The 16,683-nt window shown below is 47.3% G+C and overlaps 1 protein-coding gene across 1 annotated transcript in view; it reads left to right on the plus strand.

Moving 5' to 3' along the window:
- SGK2 (serum/glucocorticoid regulated kinase 2) overlaps window positions 1-16,683 on the plus strand; it is a 35,673-nt gene continuing 18,990 nt past the window's right edge. Inside the window, exons 1-5 of the mRNA XM_055543344.1 lie at window positions 1-99; window positions 344-463; window positions 9,878-9,927; window positions 14,107-14,260; window positions 15,812-16,054. Of these exons, the coding sequence (XP_055399319.1) occupies window positions 1-99; window positions 344-463; window positions 9,878-9,927; window positions 14,107-14,260; window positions 15,812-16,054 (666 nt within the window). The remainder of the gene's footprint in view (window positions 100-343; window positions 464-9,877; window positions 9,928-14,106; window positions 14,261-15,811; window positions 16,055-16,683) is intronic.

The raw sequence follows: 16,683 nt of genomic DNA on the forward strand, positions 1-16,683 counted from the left end.
ATGGGCCTGCAGGGTGGTCGGCAGACATGGAGGCTCTCAAAGCAGAGCAGAGCATCCTTCCCTGCCACCGTGGGTCTCAGCCAGTGTATTGCCCAGGAGGTAAGGGCCCCATGCCTGCCAGGCCTTTTGCCGTGGGAATGTCTGCCTGGCATGCACTCTGCCTGGCATGCACCTCCCCTCCATGGCGTCACATTCAACCTGTCTCTTAGATGTCTTGGTTTTGGGAAGTCTTACAAAGACTCTTAAAAAGTGGGATTTGGGAAGAAGATGAATTCCTCTAGCTTTGAATTCTCCATGTCCCTTAAGCTTCTCTTACCACCCTCCATCTGTCTTGCATTGCCAGCCGGATACCTGCCACGGCTCTGGGATTTTGACCTTTCTGTCCAAGTGTGGCTCCACTGAGCCCCTGCCAAACCTGCCTCCCAGCCTACAGGGGCAGGGGGCAGAGGCCGCACACATGGAGGTGAGGTGCCACCGCCAGGCTCTTGTGGAGCCCGGGGCCTCTCCCGGACCCCTCATCTCCGCCACATGATGCATACGTGCAGGTGTGTGTTGGACACTCTCAGATGTGCTTGTCAGGGTGCAGACATGAAGCTCGGTGTGGGAAAGTGTCAAGGGCTATTTATTGTGAAAATATGAAGCTTTATCTTTGGGAAACCCAAAGCTCTGTTGATTTCCTGCCTCGGCCCAAGAGAGGACCCTCTCTCACGGAGGCCCAGGTAGCTGGACCAGGGCAGCCGTTTGGCCCCCTGCTGCAGTGCCGCAGGGCTGCGGATGGACCTCAGAGACACCACCTTCCCGGGAAGGCTTGGCCCGGCCCTGCCCTGGGCAGGGGGCTGGGTTTACCGAGGTTGCACAGGCGTCCCCTTGCTCAGGAGTAAGGAGGAGCCCGTCTGAGCCTGTCTGTCCTGGTTGCTCGGGTGGCACTGAAGCCCACCAGCTCCATGGCCTCGTCTGCTCCCCCATGAGACTGCAGAGCGAGCTCGCTGACTCTGGCGTGAGAAGACAGCAAGCACACACAGCTGTGCTGTGGGGCCTCTCCACTTCTAAGGAGCACAGCTGGGGCGGCTGAGCCACGTGGGTCTGCCCTCCGCTGTCCTAACCCTTGTCTACGGGAAAGACAAGATGGACCAGGGGCCTTGGAGAAGGGGGCCCCCAGGCCCCCAAACTTTGAGCCTCAGCACTGTCTTACCGGGAAAGAAACCAAATCATTAAAAAAAAAAGGGGGGGGGGATAAGAAATCTGCCTTCTGTCCACCCCACTGGTTCTTCACCCCCTCCCTTCCCCAAATGAAATCATTACACCATGACCTGGGCACACAGTGAGGGGTGAAGGGAGGGAGTTGGCACCCCTGTCCTGTGCCCTCCAACCTGCTCTCCAGCAGAAAAAACCACCATACTTTGGCCCTGGCAGCCTCTCCCAGCCCTTGCCCTGGCTTAGGACAGCCAGACGCTTTCTGTTTAATTTCTGAAGCAGAGAATGATCCTAGAGTTGGAAAATGAAGCCTGTTTGCACTTTCATTCACACGCACTTTGGTGGAGTTATGTTTTTTTGTACTTGCCTTGTGAGAGTATGCCTGTGTGTGTATGTGTGTGTGTGTGTGTTCGTGCATGCACGCAAGCGTGCGTGTTCTTTAAGAGAATCTTCTGGTTAAAGATAAAGGCACTCTTGAGAGAGAAAAATTTACAAATAAAATGTGGTGTATTTTGTCAGTGTATTGAAACAACATAAATAAACTTGAAGACCAGGATGGTTTGCTGTCAGAGTCTTTCTATTTTCATGGTCAGAGATCCAGAAAGCACAAAATGAATTACCGTTCCATCAATGGAGAGAATAAAGCATTCTTTATTGTAACATAATAAGCTGTTAGAGATCCTAAAGCATCTGATTTTTATTCTATTTTAAAAGATAGGAAACAAAGGATAAAGATAGATGGCTGTATTAGTCAACATAATGTAAACAATGGGAACCCCCTGAGCATAGCGTGAAAATGACCTGATCCTTGATAGTTTATAAATGGTCAAGAGTGGAAAATTCAATAAAGCCTCCAGGTTTTCTGGGTATTTTTTTGTCATTTTGCTTTCTGTTTTGTTTTGCTGTGCTGGGTCTTCGTTGCTGTGCATGGGTTTTCTCTAGTTGCAGCGAGCAGGGGCGACTGCCTAGTCGTGGTGCATGGGGTTCTCGATGCAGTGGCTCGTCCTGTTGCAGACCACGGGCCCTGGAGCGCACGGGCTTCTGTAGTTGTGGCTCGCGGATTTAGTCGCTCCGCGGCTTGTGGAATCCTCCCAGACAAGTGATTGGTGTGTGTACCCTGCACTGGCAGCCAGATTCTCACCCACTGTACCACCAGGGAAGTCCCTCCAGCTTTTTTAAATGACCTCTAATTGACGGATGGGGAAATGTCAAGGTGAACAGTTAGAATTTGTTAAAGTTCCCAGAGATGGTGTGAGCAGATGCGGAAGTGGCAGCAGCAGTCCATCACATCGCGCCAGCAACACCCTTAGTTCCTGGCTCTGCTACTCTTCCAGACTGCTTGGCTAGAAGAATACCAACCATGGAGCTGCCTAAGAGCCCATCTTTCCCACACTTTAACCAGGAATTTATCTTATTGAGCAAGTTGGAACCATGGTGGACTGATGTTCTTTGGCTTCAACCCTTAGGGCTGCCCAGGAAGCAACTGGAATGTGGGGCGGGGGTGGATTAACTTTGACTTCCCTTTACCTTGCTCCTCAAACCTCCTACCCCATTACCTTTCACTTTGTCTCAGTAAATGTCCTCACCATCTATGTCACAGAGAAAACGGAGGTCATCAGAAGGAATACCCCACCTTCCTGCCACCGTAATGCCAGTCCCCTCCTACCTGCATCCATCCTTTCCTGCCTATCACAGTGGAAGAGCTGATCCTTCCCTTTGTCTGAAGTTAACCATCTACCAGCCATGGCTGCTATAAAAGGAAAATAAATGGTATTGAGAGACAAATAAGGACTTTTGGAAATTTCAAATGTGATAGCAGAGATAATTCAGCACAAGGGTTGAAAGATTAAGTTGATATTGTCCCAAAAGTAGAATAAAAAAAGAGATGAAAATGGGGAAGAGTAAGAGAATTAGGAGGAAAAGGGGATGACAGAGGATGAGATGGTTGAATGGCATTACCAACTCGATGAACATGAGTTTGAGCAAGCTCTGGGAGTTGCTGATAGACAGGGAAGCCTGGCGTGCTGCAGTCCATGGGGTCGCAAAGAGTCAGACACAACTGAGAGACTGAACTGAACTGAACTGAAGAAAATTAGAGGACTAACTAGAAATCCAATATACGACTAATAGAAATGCCATTAATAGAGAACAGATAAATTATTATAATAAAAAGGAACTTAAAAAAGGAAATTTCACAGAAATGGAAAGCTCCCACTACATGCCCAGGCCAGTGGATGTAAAAGGAATGACACCAAGCTATATTATTGTGAGATGTCAGAATAATGAGAACAAAGGAGAGCTAAAAGCTCCCAGAGGAATAAAACAGGCCATATCCAAAGGAACATTAAGGACAATAGCATTGACCTTCTCAATAGCTATGCTGGAAGCAAGAGAAAAGGGAGCAATGTCTTCACAACTTCAAAGAAAAATTCTGTGCCCAGCCAAGCTGCCAATCAAATATGAAAGCAGAACAGTTTCAAACATTCAGGGTTTCAAACTTTTACCTCCCATGCACCTTTCCTCAGAAAGCCACTGGAGAATGTGTTCCATCAAAATGAAGAGAGTAAATCAAAAAAGAAAAATCCCAGGAATTCGAAGATATAAGAAAATCAATCTACATAATATTCCACATTACTGTAATGAATGGGAAAGTATATGATCATCTCGATTGATATATTAACAGAAAAGCCATTTGACAAAAATCCAATACCGTTTCACAATAAAAACTGTCAGAAAACTAGAAATAGAAGGAAACTTCCTCAACATGACAAACGGCAAGACAATATTCATGGGTAGGAAGACTTAACATTGTTAAAACATCAATACTTGCCTGCAGTGATCTATAGAGTCAGTGTAAACTCTATCAAAATTCCAGTGGACGTTTTTGCAGGAATATATAAGCTGATTCTCATATTTGTATGAAATTGCAAGTGGCAAAATCTTGAAAAAGAACAAAGTTGGAGGACTCGACTTTCTGGTTTCAAAACTTGCTACAAAGGTAATGTAATCAAAATGAATGATACTGGCATAAGGGCAGGCATAAAGAACAACTGAATAGAACTGAGAGTCCAGAAATAAATCCATACGTTCATGGCCAATTGACTTTTTTTTCATCTTTAGCAGTACTGCTCGGCATGTGGGATCCTATTTCCTCTATACCAGCAATTGGTGAAACTGGTGTTCGCTGTATTGGAAGTATGGTATCTTAACCACTGAACCTCCAGGGACATCCCAGCAACCAAATGATTTTCTTAAATTTTTGTTTAAAGCCAATTGATTTTTGATGAGTGTCAAGTTCATTCAATGGGGAAGGAACTAGACACTGAGATTTCCACTTGTGAAAAAGTGAGGTTGGATGCCTATCTTACACTCTATAGAAAATGAACTCCAAATGGATCGATGACCCAAAGAGCAGAGCTAAAACCATAAAACCCTTATAAGAAAATATAGAGGTAAATTTTTATGACCTTGGAATTGACAGTGGATTCTAGATATGACACCAAAAGTGCAAGCAACAAAGGAAAAATCAGACAAGTTGTACTTCATCAAAATTAAAACCTTTTGTACATTGAATGAAAAAGGTGAAACAACAGTCTACAGAATGGGAAAGAATATGTGCAAATTACATATCTGATGAGAGTTTAATATCTAAATATATAAATAATTCCTAAAAACTAAACAACAAAAAGACCATCCAAATAAAAAATCGCAGAGGACTTGACTGAACATTTCTCCAAAGATACACAAATGGCTAATACACACAGAGATGTTCATCAGCATTAGTATTAGAAAAATGCAAATCAAAACCACAATGAGCTACCATGTCACACCTACCAGGATCACTATAATAAAATAAAGGAAAATAATAATTGTTGGAAAGGATGTGAAGAATCTGCTGGTTGGGATGTAAAATGGTGCAGCCACTGTGAAAAGTTTGGCACAGTTTGGCTCCTCAAAAAGCTAAATATAGAATTACCATACTACCCAGTGGACTTTCCAGATGGCGCTAGTGGTGAACAACCCGCCTGCCAATGCATGAGACATAAGAGAGACAGGGGGTTTGATCCATGGGTCGGGAAGATCCCCTGGAGGAGAGCATGGCAACCCACTCCAGTATTCTTGCCTGGAGAATCCCATGGACAGCTACATGTTCTCTGGCCAGCTATAGTTCATGGGGTCGCAAAGAGCTGGACATGACTGAAACGACTTAGTACACACACAGCACATATTACCCAGCAATTTTACTCCTAAGTATGTATCTAAAATGGAGAAGGAAATGGCAACCCACTCCAGTACTCTTGCCTGGAAAATTCCATGGGTGGAGGAGCCTCGTAGGCTACAGTTCATGGGGTCACAAAGAGTCGGACAGGACTTCACTTGCACTTTTCGTACATCTAAAAGATTTGAAAACAGATTATTTTTATGCCAGTGTTCATTTAAGCATTACTTACCGTGTTCAAAAGGTGGAAGCAACCCAAAAGTCCATTAATAGATGAATAGGTAGACAAAATATAGATGAATAGATAGACATGTGTGCTAAGTCACTTTATTCGTGTCTGACTCTTTTCGACCCTATGGATTCTAGCTCGCCAGGCTCTTCTGTCCATGGGGATTCTCCAGGCAAGAATACTGGAATGGGTTGCCATGCACTCTTCCAGGGGATCTTCCCTGCCCAGGGATTGAACCCACATCTCTTATGTCTCCTGCATTGACTGGCACCATCTGGGAATCCTTGAATAGATAGACAAAATGTGGTAAATCTATCCATACAGTGGAATATTATTCAACCATTAAATGGACTAAGCAACGTGGATGAATCTTGAAAATATTACACTAAGTGAAATAAGCCAGGCACAAAAAGATAAATATTGTATGATTCCACTTACATGAAATATCTAGAATAGGCAAATTTATAGAGACAGAAAGTAGACTGGAGGTTACCAGGGGCTGGGTGAAGAGGGAATTGGGAGTTATTGCTTAATGGCCACAGAGCTGTTCTTAGGGGTGATGAAAAAGTTTTGGAACGAGATACTGATGATGATTGCACAACACTGTGAAAGTACTTAATGACACTGAATTGTCCACTTCTTAATGATTAAAATGGCAAATTTTATATACATAGATTTAACCACAGTTTTAAAAGTTAAGAATAAAAAAGAGGACACCCATAGGATCCAGGAAATAGGACATCCAACAAGAAGAGGGACAAAGAAAGGGCTTCTCCGATGGTTCAGTGGTTAAGATTCCACATGTGCCCTGCAGGGGGCATGGGTTCATCTAATTCATGCTATTTAGGCACGTGGAAGTATTAATAAAATTCTGCATGCCACATGGCACACTCAAAAAAAAAATTAAAAAAAATTTTTAAAAGGAGAAAGACAAAGGGGATTTCCAGAGTGATGGAAAAAGAAGGGCCAGGCTGACAACTGAGCAGTTGTCCAGATGAAAAGAGAAGGATGAAAATCTCCAGGAAGGATGAGAAAAAAAAACCAAACAAACCCAATGAAATTTGCCAAAAAGTTCATTCAGGTTTTTCCCTAAGATATTACAGAAAAACTCAATTGAATTTTTTAGGCTAACCCAATATTATTGCATTAGGAGGCTATTTTCAGCTTTATCAAAGAGTTTGAGAATTATTTGCATGTGTGTTTGTACAGGTGTACAATATATGCAGAGGTATTCATTGAATATTTCAAACAATCAAATGAGACAATGACCAATTAATTTTAGGAAAAGCAGAGGTGAATGTTTGAAGGGGCGAGATGGAAATATTGTAAGGAAACCACTTGAGAACTTCTAAAAAATGACAGATGGAGGGAATCTCAGTATAATCATGCTATTTAGATACATGGAAGTATTAGCAAACACCAAAGGAAGCTCTGTGACAGCCTAGAGGGGTGGGATCGGGTGGGAGGTGGGAGGGAGGTTGAAGAAGGAGGGGACATATGTATACCTATGGCTGATTCATGTTGATGTGTGGCAGAAACCAACACAATATTGTAAAGCAATTATCCTTCAATTAAAAATAAATACATTTTAAAAAATACCAAAGGAAGCAGTTAAAGTGCATTCCTTGTCCATGAGGAAGGAGATGGGGAACAGACCTTTCTCATTATCTGCCTCATAGTCCAGCTCAATTTTTAAAATTCTGTACATTTATCATTTTCTGAAAATCTTTTTCTTCTAAAAGAAAAGTAAGTGGGGCGGGAGCTGGGGGGCCTCATCTCTAGCCTGTGTGTGAACTCTGTTGACCCAAGGGTCTTGCACTCAATCCACAAGGGTAACAGGCTTCTCAGTTCTGACCCCTGAGTTCCCTCTGCCTATGGATGAATCTGCAGGTGTGAGAGGGTATGTGTAGGTGGGGGTATTGGCGGGAGTAGGGGTGGGGCGGGACAGATAAAGCAGGGAAAAGTGGGCCGAGGGATGCCAAGGTGGAGGGAATGTTCACAGAGGTGGATTCCCATTGGTTCAGACTGTTTCCCCTTCTCATCCCTGAGAACAAATCTTTGACCATCACATCCAAGCTACAGAAGCCAGCCAGCTGAAAGAGAGGATACAGGGAGGTTGGGAGGGGAAAGAAAAAGGAAAATGAAGGGGGGACGGGGGATGCCTTCCTGCCATGGCCTCAGGGCAGGAGTGTCCTTGGCCATTTTCTGCAGCATCTTTGAGAGGAAAGGGCAAGTTTAAGCACCACTGCTGATAGCATGTCAGTTGGTACAACTTTTTAGAGTAACTTGGTAGGTAGGTCAAAATGAACCCAGAACTCCCACTTGCAGGAGTTACCAGAGAGAAACACTTGCCAAGGTGACATGATATTAACAGAGATATTCTCTGCAGCCTCCTTAAAATTACTGTGATTTTGGTTAACAGTCTGAGTGTCCATCAGCAAAGGAACAGAGGATGGAAAATAGTAGTGGGGAAATTAATCCCACATTTAGGAGTGTGATACAGCGAGGCATGCAGGATCTGTAGTTCCCCAACAAACCCGTGCTCCCTGCAGGAGAAGTGTGGAGTCCCTGATACAGATATTTTTAAAATGTTGTATGTGTTGACACGGGCTTCCCAGGTGGTGCTAGTGGTAAAGAACCCACCTGCCAATGCAGGTAGACTTAGGAGAGTTCCATCCCTGGCTGGGTGAAGATCCCCTGGAGGAGGGCATGGCAACCCACTCCAGTATTCTTTCCTGGGGAATCCCATGGACAGAGAAGCCTGGCAGGCTGTAGTCCATGGGGTCACACAGAATTGGACATGACTGAAGTGACTTAGCATGCAGCACGCACACATGTGTTGACACAGAGAGCTGTGTGTGAGGGGAAAAAGCGAGTTGCTGAACAATATGTACAGTATAGTCCATTTTGGGGGGCGGGATGGATGAGATATGCAGATGAAGGTATAGGCAAAAGTCTGGAAGAAAAGTCACCTTTGAGTTAATAGCAGTTATCTCTGGAAATGAGATTGAAGATAGGCTGGAGGAGAAGTTTTCACTTTTTATTTCAAGGTCTTCAGTGTGTTGGAATGCTTCCATACTGATTATGCAATACCATCTTGTGGGATTTTTTTCAAACTGGCTGGAAGAGAGGAGGAGGTTGGCAGAGGAGGAGCAGCTCAGCCCAGGAAAGGGGCAGGACCCTGGGCTCTGCCCTGATTTGCTCGGTGCCCTAGAGCCAGCCGCTGCCCCTCTCTGGGCCAAAGCCAGGCAACTGCTGCCGTGTGTGCTGGTGGAGGAGTGAGGCATGCAGAGCTGTCGAGAGCACATTCACCAGTTTCTAAGGCACTGGAATGACTGGGAAGTTGTTGACATTTTTAAAAATTTATTTTTGGCTGCACTGGGTCTTTGTTGCTGTGTGTGGGTTTCTCTTGTTGTGGAGCACAGGCTCTAGGGATTTGGGCTCAGTAGTTGTGGCAAAGGACTTAGTTGCCCCAAAGCATATGGGATCTTCTCAGACCAGGAATCGAACCAATGTCCCCTGCATTGGCAGGCGGATTCTTAACCACTGCGCCACCAGGGAAGGCCTGTTGACATTTTAATTAAAAAAAAAAAAGGCAGCAAAGGAGGCAGCATGGCAGTCAGACTCTGAGTTCCCTGCTAAGAAGGGGGACACAGGGCAAAAATTTGTTCACCTGTCCAGCAATCCAAGCTCCACCCCTTCCCTGAGTTAGAACCCTCGGTCTGGGCAGCTACAGATCAAACAAGACAAAGCCTGGGGCGAGCTGAGCCCTGGCTCCTGAGTCTCAGTTCTCCAAAGGGGAAAGTGGGGCACAGGTCTCCACTCAGACAGGGTGCTCCTCCCACATGGGTGCCCACGCAATGCCAGGGCAGGTGAGCTCTGGGCCCAGGATTTGGCTCAACAGAAGAGAGTGCCAGGAGTATCAGGTGGTCGGGCTGGCATGGTGGGCAAATGAGCTGCTCCTCCCCAGATGGATCCACGATTGGGCTAATCAAAGAGGCTGGTGGTCCCCATTAGTGAGAACGGTGCAGAACAAGCGCCTTCCTTGGTCAATTTCTCAGACTCTAAGCAAAAAGGATAGTGACTCTGCTAATGGAATCAGGGAAGGCTGCATAGAAAGAGTCCACATTTCAGCAGGGCTTGGAGGTGGGGTTGGTGGGGGCAAGATTTCAGAGACTGAAATGTGACAGCGTTAAAGGGACTTCAGAACCCCTCCCTGTTGGGCATCATCACAGATTCACACGACGTTCCGGGAGCTGGAGTCACTTGCCCAAGGTCACACAACGTAAGTTGTGCTGTACCTTTTAAAAGACGGTCCCCAGGGCAGGGCCCAGCGGAGGAGCCAGTGAGCACCGCCAGCATCGTGATTCAGGTCCAGCGGTTAATTAGTAACCGGAAAGCCCGGTAGCCAGTGCCCAGCCAGCACGGCTGAAGGTTGAACTTCAGCTGGTTTGGGAGCCTGAAGGAGTGGGTGACAGGTCGCTACTGCCTGGGAAGGTTGTTTGGGCAGTCAGGATTGGGTTGTGGGTCAGAGGGACCATGCAGAGAGACTGGAAGGCAGAGCTGGGTACGGGGCTGGAGCCCAGGACCTGAGCTGGGACCTAGTTTTTTTCAGGTGAGTGACTCCACCGTGAGCAGGACACCTGCCTGCCAACGTGTTTGTCTGCCAAAACAGGAAACTAGTTACCTAGCTAATTTCCTTCCTAACTACCGTATTGACTTCCTTTCCTTTCTGACACCCTCCTCCCTAACTCCTTTCCTTCATTTTTTCTTCCTATCACTTCCCTCCCTTCCTTCTTCCCTTCTTTCCTTCCTTCCCTCTCAACTAATCATCTATCTGTGCTGCCTAACTTTCTTCCTTCCTAACCAATCCATTTCATCCTTGCTTCCTTCCAAATAACTTCATTCCTTCCTTTTTTTAATTAAAAAAAAATTAATGTTTGTTTAATTTCTTGGCGGTGCCATGCAGTATGTGGGAACTTGGTTCCCCAACCAGAGCTTGAACCTGCACCCCCTGCGTTGGAAGTGCAGAGTCTTAACCACTGGACAACCAGGGAAGTCCCCCTTCCTTCCTTTTCTAAATTCCTAACTTCTCCCTGAAATTCCAGGCCATGGGCTTTGGCGTCAGACTGGCTGGGTTCAAATCCCAGTTATATCATTTGCTGCCTAGATGTCTGAGTCACATCACTTCACCTCTCTGTGCCTGTTTCCTCCTTTTCAAAACAAGAATGATGATAGTTCTTAACCCATGGCACTGCAGAAACAAAATAAGACCAAAGTGGTATGTAATGTCACTGGTATGTCATTGCAAGGCACTGGGCAAGCAGGCTTATAAATGAATAAATGACAGTAAAGTGAAGACAGTGTAGTAACAGAAGTGGGCACAAGGAAGGGAGCTAGGGTTCATGGGGTTGGGGGTGGTCCGGTGAAGCTTATGGGAAAGGCTGGTGAGGACAGATGCAAAGGGTTAGCGGAGCAGACCTGATCGGTTGGTTGAGAGAGTGTTCCAAAAAGAGGGAACTGTGTGACCACCACCACCCCATTCCCACTGCATCCAACAGGTCCAGGGAGATGAGGGCAGGAACATGGAGTGATGGGGCAGAAGGGTGCACGTCTAGGCTGGGGCAAGGTAGAGGAAGAAACAGGCTTGAGGGCTCTCAAAGGAACTTGGACCACCTCCCGAGAGTTTGCAGGGGTCTCTGTAGGTCTAAAGAGCTGGGAGAAAATGCTGATGCTCATTCAACCTCTGGTCGGAAAATCAGAAGGCAGTGGTGCAGGAGAGAAAGAGGCTGAGAACTGCTTAGGTGTGGGCACCACAGTCAAGGTCATGGGACAGTGTGGTGGTGGGCAATGAGCCAAAGTTCCCACCAGGACTTAGTACCCAAGTAGTAAATGAACAGCAACACCTTGAGAATTTTTACATAATGGTACAAAGATAAAAAGATAACTAAGATAACCTACCCCCACTGTCACCTTGGGTCGTGTCTCTCCAGCCTTTTTTTGGTGGTTATGTGCATTACGTCTTTATTTTCTTAACAAAGTCACCTACCATTGGTCACCTACCATTTGGAAACCTGCTTTTTTGCCTTGACATTGTTTTGCATATATGTTCCCATTTCCGTTTACATAGGCCAATATGTCATTTTTTAAGTGAGTGATTTTCCAAATTATAGATGTACTCTAGTTTATCTTATCAATTCATCCTCGATTCATTAGCCACATATGTACTGAGCTCCAGCCCTATCCCAGGCTCTGATCTGGACGATAGAGATTCAGAGTGAATAAGAGTAGTCTTTGCCCTTGCAGAGCCAATGTTCAAGTTCAAGACAAAAAATAAACAAAGCGTTGTAAGATAAGGTGTCAGACAGTGATACAGTAAAATATAAAGCAAAAAAATGTGGATGAGGAACGGGTGGGACTGGTATTGCAGAGTGTTCAACCATCCTGGTTTGCCCAGGATTGTACGGGTTGAAACACGGAAAGTCTCACATCCCGGGAAACCCCTAACCAGGACAGTCGGTCGTGGAAAGGGCCTCTCTGGGAGGTGATGTTTGACCAGAGAGCTCTGTGATATAAGTGGAAGGCGATCATGCAGATGTCTGGAGGAAGGGTATTCTAAGCACAGGGAAATGTAAGGGCAAGGGGCAGGAGGTCAGAGGGTGCTCCGTGTTTCTGAGGGACAGCAAAGAAGGAGCTGGAGCATAGTGAAAGGAAGCGCCTGGAGACCAAGGAGGAGAGGGAGACGGGAGCCAGGTCACGTGGAATCTCGTAGACTGTGGTAAAGACTGGATTTTAATCCTAAATTTGGTGGCACGTACACTGGAGTTTTTGAGCAACAAAGTCACATGATCTGACGTCCAGTTTTAAAGAGTCACTCTGGTTTTTGGTGAAGAAAGATTGTAGAGGGTCAAGTAAGAAATAGGAACACAGTGGGAAAGTGAGTGGGATAATCCATCAAGTGGTGATGCTGGCTCTGGGCCAGCTGGTTGCAGCAGTGGTGTCTGGATATATTTAGTTTCATTTATTTACTTATTTAGCATACAATTGCTTTGCAGTGTCATGTTAGTTTCTGCTGTATGATGAAGTGAATCAGCCATATGCATACATACATCCCCTCCCTGTTGGACCTCCCTCCTACCTAACCCAATCCCACCCATCTGAGTCATCACAGAGCAGTGAGCTGGGCTTCCTGTGCTTTTTTATAGCCCGTTCCCACTAGTTTTCTGTTTTACACATGGCAGTGTATATATGTCAATCCCAATCTTCCAATTCATCTCAGCCTCCCCTTCCCCCACTGTGTCCACATGTCCATTTTCTACATCTGTATCTCTATTCCTGCCCTGTGAGTAGGCTTATCTGTACCATTTTTCTAGATCCCACATATATGTGGGATTTTGAAGGTAAAGTCTAAGGTGATTTTATGGTGTAGTGGTGGATGCAGGGTGAAGGAGCGAAGTTTCTAGGATGAATTTTAGTTGCTGGTTCGAACCTTTGAGTAGGAGGAAGTACTGTTACGGGGATAGATGCCAATGGAGGAGCAGGCTGGGGAGAGTGGAAAGAATGCAAGTCAGGACTTTCATTTTGGACATGTTAAGAGTGAGGTGCCTCTAGACCTCTAACTGGTGAAGTGTCAGAGAATCCAGAGTCAGGAGTGTATCAGAACTAGAGAGATGAGTTTGGGAATTGTGGAGTTTAGTCGACACTTAAATCTGTTAAACTGGTTGCTGTCAACTGGGGAACAAGTATAGAGAAAGGCCAGGCCAGTGTTTCAGTGTAAAAAAAGAGGGAATGCAGTGGAAAAGATGGAGAAAAAGCAGTTGGTGAAGTAGGAGGAAAACCAGCAGATCCTAATGCCAAGTGGGAAGAGGGGGTCATATCCTCAGGACACTGAATGACATGAGAACAAAGAGTTCATCGCTGGCTCTGGCACGTGGAGGTTACTGGTCTATTCTTTTGGGGGCATGTTGGGATAACAGCCTCTTTGGAACGGCTCCAAGAGAGGAAAGGAAGAGGGAATAGGAACTGAGTCCAGACAACTATTCCAAGGAGTTTAACTGAAAAGGGAACATAGCAATGGGACAGTCTCTCAGGATGTAAGTCCCAGAGAGGGAACTATTACGGTCAGCGAGTATTCTGATGTACCCTACACTTGGCCCTTGAGGTTACTATTATTTTCATTATTGTTTTCCTGTTCTAAGCAGTGCTCCTAAATGAAGGCTGCATCAGGGTCTTGTCATTGAAAAGAAATGACCTTGTTCTGGGCGTTATGTTTTGTCAACATAATATCCTGCCCATCTGTGTGTTTGTTCAACATTTCCATTTTCTTTAAAAATGAAAGGCTCTGATACTGTTCACTTGGGCTTTTCTTGGATAACTGCTCCCACCTACATCAAATCCCACAGAGGACCCCCCCACCAAGGCCAATGGGCTCAGGTCCCTTTCTGATGAGCCCCCTTGGCCCCAGCTCCATACTTCCCCACACTGTGGTGAATTACAGAGGTCTAAGTGTGGCATGTGGTAGCCACACAGAAAGTTCCAGAAGAACAGGGGCCGTGTCAGGCCCTGTCAACTCCTTCATTCCCCAGAACACCCCGTATAACCTCCTGGAGAGATACCCTGTGAGTACCTGATTATTGCACCAGGCCATCATGCACCAGGGTGCCGCTGGGACCCTGCTTCCTGGTGATACCGACCAGGGTTCTTGACCTTCACAATGATAGAAATTGACCAGAGACCAGGCAAGAAATTCAGACAGGGGCCCCTGTTGCAGCAGGGGGAGCAAGAACAAACAATAGATCCTCTTGCTTGCTCACTCCCTGAGTGGGGGACAAGCTTGTTCCTTGTATGGGTGAGAGTAGGGGTGTGTCCGAGGCTTTTGTGGTAGCTCAGTTGGTAAAGAATATGCCTGCAATGCAGGAGACCCCAATTCGATTCCTGGGTTGGCCAGATCCCCTGAAGAAGGGATAGGCTACCCACTGCAGTATCCTTGGGCTTCCCTGGTGGCTCAGACAGTAAAGAATCCGCCTGCAATGCGGGAAACCTGGATTTGATCCCTGGGTTGGGAAGATCCCCTGGAGGAGGGCACGGCAACCCACTCCAGTATTCTTGCCTGGAGAATCCCCATAAACAGAGGAGTCTGGTGGGCTACAGTCCATGGAATCGCAAAGAATCGGATGTAACGGGGCGACTAAGCACAGCACAGGGGTGTGTCCAAGGGCCGGGCCGAAAGAGTAGCTTTAGGTATCTTGCCCCCACCCTTAAGTGGTATTGAGTGAAGGAGGCATGCACAGTACCCTGCTTTTGCTCCAGGCTCGTCAACAGTGGCAGTTGGATTTTTTGGTCTCTTTGTATCCTTTGGGTTCAGATATTTGCCCCATCTGCCCATGCACACAGTTATTTTTAGCCCCATACAGTTCCTTTGTATTTTGCTGCTAGAGGAGAGGTGTGTCCAGGAGCAAGCATTGCAGCACTGCAGCAAAGAGTGCCAGCTCCCAGTCCTGCTCTGGAGACAGCAGTCAGAACCTGGAGGGCCATCGGGAAGGACCCCAAAGTCCAAGTGTTCAGCAAAGACCAGGCCAGGCTGATCGAACCAGACACCCAGGCCCTGAAGCACCTGCAGGTTCTTGGGAGCCAAAGTGCTCCCAGGTCTCTGAACTTCATCTTCAGCCCCAGATGGTCTGCAGTGGGCCGGGGTAGGCCCCAGGGAACATATCTCCTCCCAGACAGGCCCCCTACACACACACACACACACACAGATTTACTGATAAACACCAATATGAACACAATCCACAAAGACCACTGTCACACATATGTATTCATAGATACACACACATGGACACAACATGTTAACATGTATAGAGGTACACACTGCCATGTCCACACACTACACTGCACAGAGACTCATTGAAGCACATAGACACACAGACCAGTCACCGATGTACAGACGCACCGACAAAATCACACAAATGTGGTCACACTGCTGCACAAACACCTTGACACGCAGGGACACACTGATACACCAGATAGACAGACAGACACACATCTCTGCATGAAACACCTGCACACACACACACCCGCACCCCACACACTCATGTGCATTCCAACAAGCCCCAGCATCACCCCAGCTCTCCTGCAGCTGTTGCTCACGCCCTTCTACCCACACCCCCCAGGGGGAGGCGATGTCCCCAGGGAACAGAGGACTTCGGTCCCTTCTTAAGCCCTGCTGGCTCCCGCGTGACATCAACAGCTCCCTCGCCGCGGCCGGGAGTTCCAAGCTGGGTGCCGGGGCCGGGCCAGCGCCAGGCACAGACACTTCGGCCCTTGTTGGGAGAACAGAGAGGGCTTCTTGTCCACTGTCCACCCTCCGGCTCCCACCACGGCTTCTCCCAGCGGCCTCTCCGCAGGCTGTGCAGGTACGTGGGGCCGGGGAGGCAAGGGCCTGGCAGAGGGGCTGTCAGGGCCCGGCCAGGAGGGGTGTGGGCTGCAGGAGCATGGACTCGGGGCACTGGCTGAAGCCAGGCTATGCTCCGTATTTGGGCAGCTCTGCAGCTTGCCTTCTCAGAGCTCCATGGGGCTGGGCCTCCCAGAGCAGCCTGGACAGGTAAAATTCCCTCGCTTCCCCTGTGGTCACTTTCTCAGCTCCCGAGAAGACCAGGGGGTGGTTGCTCCAGGGCCCCCTTGGTCAAGATTGGTGGTCTCTACAGCAGCCTGGGCCCCACTGCAGGCCAAAGCTGTGATCTCAGGAGGCGCAGTACCCAGCAATCCCCAAGAGCAATCTCAGTTTCTGCTCTTGACTTTCCAGTCTAGGGTGGGGCTGTGGGGTCCTGGGCCTGCCAAGCCAGGGCCTGGACATATAAGTGTCCTCCATCTGCTCCTGGTCGCACAGACCGCTGTTCACACTCTCCACTGTTTTATCTCAAACAGACACAGCCAGGGGCTTCCCAGCTGGCATTAGTGGTAAAGAACCCATCTGCCAATGCAGGAGATGTGAGAGATGCAAGTTCGATCCCCGGGTCAGGAAGATCCCCTGGAGGAGGGCATG

The sequence above is a fragment of the Bubalus kerabau genome, chromosome 13 (assembly GCF_029407905.1).
Source record: "Bubalus kerabau isolate K-KA32 ecotype Philippines breed swamp buffalo chromosome 13, PCC_UOA_SB_1v2, whole genome shotgun sequence".
Classification (NCBI taxonomy): domain Eukaryota; kingdom Metazoa; phylum Chordata; class Mammalia; order Artiodactyla; family Bovidae; genus Bubalus; species Bubalus kerabau.